This window comes from Ahaetulla prasina, chromosome 1 (genome assembly GCF_028640845.1).
Source record: "Ahaetulla prasina isolate Xishuangbanna chromosome 1, ASM2864084v1, whole genome shotgun sequence".
Taxonomy (NCBI): domain Eukaryota; kingdom Metazoa; phylum Chordata; class Lepidosauria; order Squamata; family Colubridae; genus Ahaetulla; species Ahaetulla prasina.
The window spans coordinates 255,701,774-255,708,847 of NC_080539.1; the positions used below are offsets into that span (position 1 = coordinate 255,701,774).

At 40.4% G+C, this 7,074-nt stretch overlaps 1 protein-coding gene across 1 annotated transcript; it reads left to right on the forward strand.

The window, feature by feature from the left end:
* Positions 1 to 1,133: 1,133 nt before the first annotated feature.
* LOC131185395 (olfactory receptor 9G4-like) lies at positions 1,134 to 2,487 on the forward strand. Its single transcript, XM_058157925.1, has 2 exons — positions 1,134 to 1,140; positions 1,553 to 2,487. The coding sequence occupies exons 1-2, from the start codon at positions 1,134 to 1,136 to the stop codon at positions 2,485 to 2,487; spliced, it is 942 nt and encodes a 313-aa protein (XP_058013908.1).
* Positions 2,488 to 7,074: the final 4,587 nt, after the last annotated feature.

The window sequence follows — 7,074 nt, forward strand, 5'->3', positions numbered from 1 at the left end:
TTAAAAAATCTATATAAGGTATATTCTTGACCTGCCTTGTGAAATGCTGATCAAAGCATAGTTGAGATCAAGGAGTTATACATTGTGTTTTTCCTCCTTGTCTTGCAGACTGAAAATTAATCCTTCGTTTTACAATTTGTAGTTGCGAACTTTGTCATCAGAACTAACCAGGTATTTACTATGACCCTGTTAAAAAATATTTCAGACCATAAAATAAGAAAAATACGTATGTTTTGGACTATGATTATTGAGGTAATTTTTATTATTTTTTGAACAGATTTTGTCTTCCAAACCATATTCTAAGTGCTTTAGATTCCCTCTCTGTGTTATGTATTTTATATATGGGAACATTGGTGGTTAAGCGTCTATTATGAATATATACACTTAATTTTGCTATTGCCATGTATTTTTCAAAATTTTCTCCCAAGCCTGTTTGGTCTACAAGATTTCTCTTTCCAAAGTTGTTCCAGAGGGACTCTTGCCACTGTCACCATATTTCTTCATAAATTGTGATGCTTTCCTTTTACATTCTCCAGTATCATACTTAATAAAAATATGTATAGTTTTAATTCAGTTTTTATTATCAGACATTTTTGTATATATTGGTGTATTTCTTTCCCTTACAGTCTTTTTGCACAACCAGCACTTATGCATCCAGTTTTGGTCGCCATGATATAAAAAAGATCTTGAGACTTTAGAAAGAGAACAGAGAAGAGCAAAAAAGATGATCAGGGACTGGAGGCTAAAACATATAAAGAACAGTTGCAGGAATTGATTATGTCTAGTTTAATGAAAAAAAAGACTAGAGGTGACATGATAGCAGTGTTCCGATATCTAAGAGCTGCCACAAAGAAGAGGGAGACAACCTATTCGCTGAAGTACCTGAAGGCAGGACAAGAAGCAATGGATGGAAACTAATCAGCTTGAACTAAAGAGAAATTTCCTGACAGTTAGAATAATTAATCTGTAGAACGAGTTGCCTCCAGAAGTTGTAGCTCCAACACTGGAGGTTTTTAAGAAGAGATCAGACAACCATTTGTCTGATATGGTATAGGGTTTTCTGCTTGAGCAGGTTGTTGGATTAGAACACCTCCAAGGTCTCTTCCAATTATATTATTCTGTTATACTTAGCAATGGAAAGTCCAGATGAAATTAAAGTCAATATAGGTTTACTGCTAGCTTGTTTGGCAGTTCCTTGATTGGGGCATTGCTTGCTTTTTGATTGTTATCCTAATGTTATTCTGGGTGTTAATCTATGCTCCTCTGGGTGGTGAGGAGATGTTTTGCTCTTTTTGTCCATTTTTGGGCTTGTTGAATGCCTCTTTTGAATGGATGAAGCCTGTATCCCGTAACTATTATAGAATGTTAAAAACTGGAAGCCAAATCAGTTCAGGGAAAAGTTGATAGCAGCATACCAAATACTGTACTTCAGAAGGTTTTCAAAACATGCTTCAAAATCGTAGCACAAATTCTATATTCTGGGACTGAAAATAGTCAAATCTTGACTTCTCTTTCTTTTCTAAACAGACTATGCTTATGAAAATGACAGGAGTGGAAGGCAATCAAACACTTGTTACAGATTTTGTCCTTGTTGGATTCACAACAGATCCATTTCTACGAATAATCTTCTTTGTGCTGTTCTTGGTCTCCTACACCATTACACTGACTGGGAATCTGGGCCTCATGGCCCTGATATACCTAGACTCCCGTTTGCATACACCTATGTATTTCTTTGTAGGCAGCCTCTCTTTCCTGGATGTCTGGTACTCCTCGGTCTACACTCCTCGGATCTTGTCTGACTGTGTATCCAAGAATAATCACATGTCCATAGCTGGTTGTGCAGCACAATTGTTCTTCTCTGCTGGCTTGGCCTACAGTGAATGCTTCCTACTAGCCTTCATGGCCTATGACCGCTATGTGGCCATCTGCAATCCACTTCTTTATACCACTGCCATGCCCAAGAAGCTCTGCATCCAGCTGGTGGTGGTAGCTTATGCAGCTGGCTTTGCCAATGCCATTGCACACATTAGTAACACTTTCCGCCTACGCTTTTGTGGGAACAATGTCATCAATCACTACTTTTGTGATGTGCTGCCTCTTCTGAAAATGTCATGTGATGATATAGGGTTCTATGAAGTCATTCTGACTGCTCTCATAGGTTGCAATTGGCTGATAACCTCAGCTATCATCCTGAGCTCCTATATTGGTATTGTAGGAGCCATCATTCGTATCCATTCATCCGCAGGGAGACGCAAAGCCTTCTTCACTTGCTTGGCCCACCTGGTGTCAGTTACCCTATTCTATGGTTCCATTCTCATCATGTATTGCAGACCCAAATCTCAAAGCACTCCAAATTGGAACAAGGCAAATGCATTGTTCTATACCATAATTGGCCCTCTGGTTAACCCTTTCATTTACAGTTTACGCAACAAAGATGTGAAGGCAGCCTTCAAGAAAGTCTGGGAGAGAGTCACATCATCTAAATGAATGTCACTGATACTGTCTTTCTCCAGAGTAGATTTCAGATAATAAATTAAGCCCCTGCTTAGTGTTGCCTGCCTTCCTTCCTTCCTTCCTTCCTTCCTTCCTTCCTTCCTTCCTTCCTTCCTTCCTTCCCAATGGTTGAGGGAACCATCTTCAATATCTGCACTTTTAATTTTCTTGGCAGTCAATTGCTTCCTTTGCACACATCTTCCCAGTCCTTCTCTGACCTGATAGCAATTTTCAAAATATGGTACCTAGGGAGGGAAACTATTTTTTTTTTATTTGAATTTATATCCCGCCCTTCTCCGAAGAATCAGGGCGGCTTACAATGTGTTAAGCAATAGTCTTCATCCATTTGTATATTATATACAAAGTCAACTTAATTGCCCCCAACAATCTGGGTCCTCATTTTACCTACCTTATAAAGGGTGGAAGGCTGAGTCAACCTTGGGCCTGGTGGGACTTGAACTTGCAGTAATTGCAAGCAGCTGTGTTAATAACAGACAGACTTATTTTATTATTTATTATTATTATTTATTTGATTTTTATATCGCCCTTCTCCCGAAGGACTCAGGGCGGTGTACAGGCAAAAGTAAAAAACAGACAATACTATATACAGTTTAAAATGCAAATTAAAAAACTTATTATAATTGGCCTAGAAACATTAAAATATATAAAAACTAAAAACTCCATTTAAAATTAGTAATAAAAATTTAAAATCGATAAAATTTAAGCCAGCCCCGCGCGAATGAAAAGATGTGTCTTCTGTTGTTAGTCCGTTGAGCCACCAGAGGTATACCAAATGGTATATATAGTCCTTCCTTTCAGCTCTCAGAGCAAAGAGAAACAGATGTTGCGTTATTTCAAGGATTTTCCATGACTTCCATTGGGGGGGTGGAATTTTCACAGGGAAAATTGTGTATTTTTCAACAGCATGTGTTCTGTGTGGTGTTTTCAAGTACTCTGACCTTATATGAAATTGTCAGACATTCTTAGCCAGATATTATTCTATGGAGAACCAAAGAAAGACCTCATGCTTAGATTCTCAGCAGCTCTCTTAAGTAAATGAGACTCACAGCTTTCCTTTTGGACTTAGTTTTCGACACAATCGTCTAGATTATTGCAATGCTCTCTACATGGGGCTACCCCTGAAGTGCACTCGGAGGCTCCAGTTAGTTCAGAATGCAGCTGCGCGGGTGATTGAGGGAGCTACACGTTGCTCCCAGGTAACACCGCTCCTGCGCAGTCTGCACTGGCTACCTGTGGTCTTTCGGGTGCGCTTCAAGGTGTTGGTTACCACCTTTAAAGCGCTCCATGGCTTAGGGCCCGGGTATTTACGGGACCGCCTGCTGTTACCTTATGCCTCCCACCTTATGCTCACACAGAGAGGGTCTTCTCAGGGTGCCGTCCGCCAAGCAATGTCGGCTGGCGGCCCCCAGGGGAAGGGCCTTCTCTGTTGGAGCACCTACCCTCTGGAACGAACTTCCCCCTGGTTTGCGCCAATTACCTGACCTTCGGACCTTTCACCGTGAACTGAAAACGTATCTGTTTATTCAAGCGGGACTGGCTTGATTTTTAAATTTTAAAATTTTTGAATTTTTAATAATTTTAATGGGGTTATTTTAGCATGGGTCAATTCGACGGTTTTAATTCTCGGCCACTTATAGAATATGTATTTTAACTGTTGTTTTAATTTTGTATATTGAATTGTTTTAATCTGGCTGTACACCGTCCTGAGTCCTTCGGGAGAAGGGCGGTATAAAAATCTAAATAATAAATAAATAATAAAAATAATAAAACAATAAAATACAGAGGAAAAATCCTACTTCTAGTGAAAATTGCTCTTAGGGATAGAGTTAGGCTTTCATGAAGTCTGGGCCAATAACATAGGCTAAGACAATTTTTCCTGTGTGGAAGTCATGGAAAACCCTGTAAAAGAAGACACATTTTTCTGTAAGTGTTATTGACCTCTTTCCTCTCTTCCCTTAGAATGGCTAGCACAGCCCAACCTCTTAATTCAAACTTTTAAATTGTTGTAAGGTTTTACTAGTTAAATTCTGCCAATTAAATAATGGCTTGCTAGGGGGAATTAAAATGTTATGCAGCAGGGGTGTCAAACGTGATTTCATGGGGAGCCACATAAGGGTTGTGTTTGACCTTGGGGGAGGTGGGGGGGCATGGCCAGGATAGCATGGCCAGCTTGACATCACTTGTGTCGAGGGCGCCTGTGGTGGCCCGAGCACTCTGCCAGAGAAAACGGAGCTTGGGAGGGCCACACGGAGTTCTCCCGAGCTCCATTTTTGCTGGCAGAGGCACTGCCAGCTGGTCCTTCACTGTTTCCAGGGTGGCCCTGCAAGCCAGATCTAAGCATCCCATGGGCCGGATGGGGCCCGCGGGCCTTGAGTTTGACACCCCTATTATACGGGGAATGCTTCAGAATGTTTATGTGTGTGAATATTCATATTTTTAAATTCTACATTGCATTCAAAGGAATGAGTTTGAAAAGCCATAAAAATAAAACTGTTTGTTTTTTCAAAAAAAAAAAAAAAGGCTTGTTTTTCTTATATTTAAGCTACTAGTTTTCAAAAATTAAAAAAAAAATGAATGCACAATTGTAATTTATTTCCAAAATATGATGAAGTTGGAAGTCTTAGGGAGTGGACTAAAAGGTCTCCAAGGTCCCTTCCTATTACTGGTAACGTCAAAGATTAAGCAATCATCCCCATGCTGAAAATTCCCATGCAAACGTTTCTTAATCAGCCATTTTATCCCATGTGTGTACCTTCCCAACCTTCTAACTTGGCAGCATGAACTTTTTATTACACACTTTTAAATTGTTTTAGCAGTTTTCAATTTGCTTTGTGGTGTTGTTGGTGTTGTTACTGCTATTGTTACTATTCTGGCATTGTGAGTCACTAAATACGTTTAGGCCATGCTTGGTTGGAGGGTTATATCCATTCCAAATTCTCCTAATAGCACATCTAACAAAATGATTTTCAAAATATGCATTAATATTGGCTTTATCATACCGTAAGTATTTATCCCACCCAAATCTCAAGTCATGTCCTTCTAATTATAGAAGCTTTCTATTTCTCACCAACATTCATTCCTTCATCCAAACTAAACCACAACCTGCAAAATATAATCTCAAATGAGGTAAACCTAATCCTTCTCTTTCTTTGGCATCTTGTAACACCTTAGATTTCACTCTCAAGATTCTATGGAGATTCTCAGTCATCCAGGTCATGGTTGTCCAAAGGTGCTTTTTCATGAGGCTGGACTTTCTAGTTTTTCTCTGAAGATGTTTCACTTCTTGGATGAAGTTATCTCCCCTTTCCATTAGGTGCACTTGACCCCATGTGTTTTGCAAATGCTTCTCTTCAAAGAAAAAACAGAAAGTCCAGTTGCCTCATGAAAAAGCACCTTTGGGACACTCTCAAATACATACCTAAATCCATGTGGCATGGATGTAAATCTTGGACTCTGCACCAATGATGCAATAAAGATCTGGAGAAATTTCATATGAACTCCATCTGCTCCATCCTTGGCACTGGTTTACTACTTGGCTACTGTGTCCACTGTGTCTCCAGCCTGAGAGTCTTGGAACATGTAAAATCCAGCAGCGTTGAGTCCTTGATAATCAGAGTCCAATTTGGGAGGTGGGGGGGTGCATATCTTAAGAATGGATGGCCACTATGGTTGATGTATGCTGTACTAAAGACTGGGAAGAGACCTCAAGATCATCCATTGATCTTGAGATCTAGCTAGCACTAGACAGACACTATGAGGTCAACCCTATGTCTCTTAACATCCAACCAAAGAATTAGAAGCTCTGGCTGCTGACAGAACCTGCTGCCAAGCCCTGTGCTATGAAGGTGCCACTGGCTTTGCAGACAGATGACAGATGAAAACCCTGAGCAACATCATTAGAATAATGCCCACAATTACTAAAACAATGGGCTTCCAGTGCCCCAATTGTGCTAGAGACTTTGAGCTTCCCGACTGGGACTGCAGAGCCACCTCCACAGGATCCACAGATAATAATATCCAATAATATGTTTGGTATATAACAATACAAACAAGTTTTTCTTGTTGGGGACTCTCATACAAAAATCAACCAACTTCATACCCTCTCCTTGGCTTATAAAACAAAACCTTTATGGTTACATCAAGATCATGATGTTTTTCCCTGGGCTATGTGTGAATAGCAAATACTTAACTTCCTAAGTCTGCCCCTCACCGTTGGGGGCAGTGCTCAACTTCCTTTCTTATCTGAGGAAGCTAGCATCGTCCAAAAACATTTCTTGGTCATGTGGCCACATGACAATACCCTGAGGCTCATGAAACTCTGTTACCTTTCCACCAATCCATTTATCTATTCACATTTGCACGCTTTCAGACTGCGAGGTGGGCAGGAGCTGAGGCAAGCAACAGGAGCTCACCCCATTGCATGGCACTCAGACTGACCCAGACTGTCAACTTTCCAGCTGACAGTGTCTGACTGAGCCATTATGGCCCCAAAAGAGCATTGAAAGCACTAGCAGAATATTGCAGGAAACACTAGCTAGTGCTTCTTGAGAACTAGCTAGA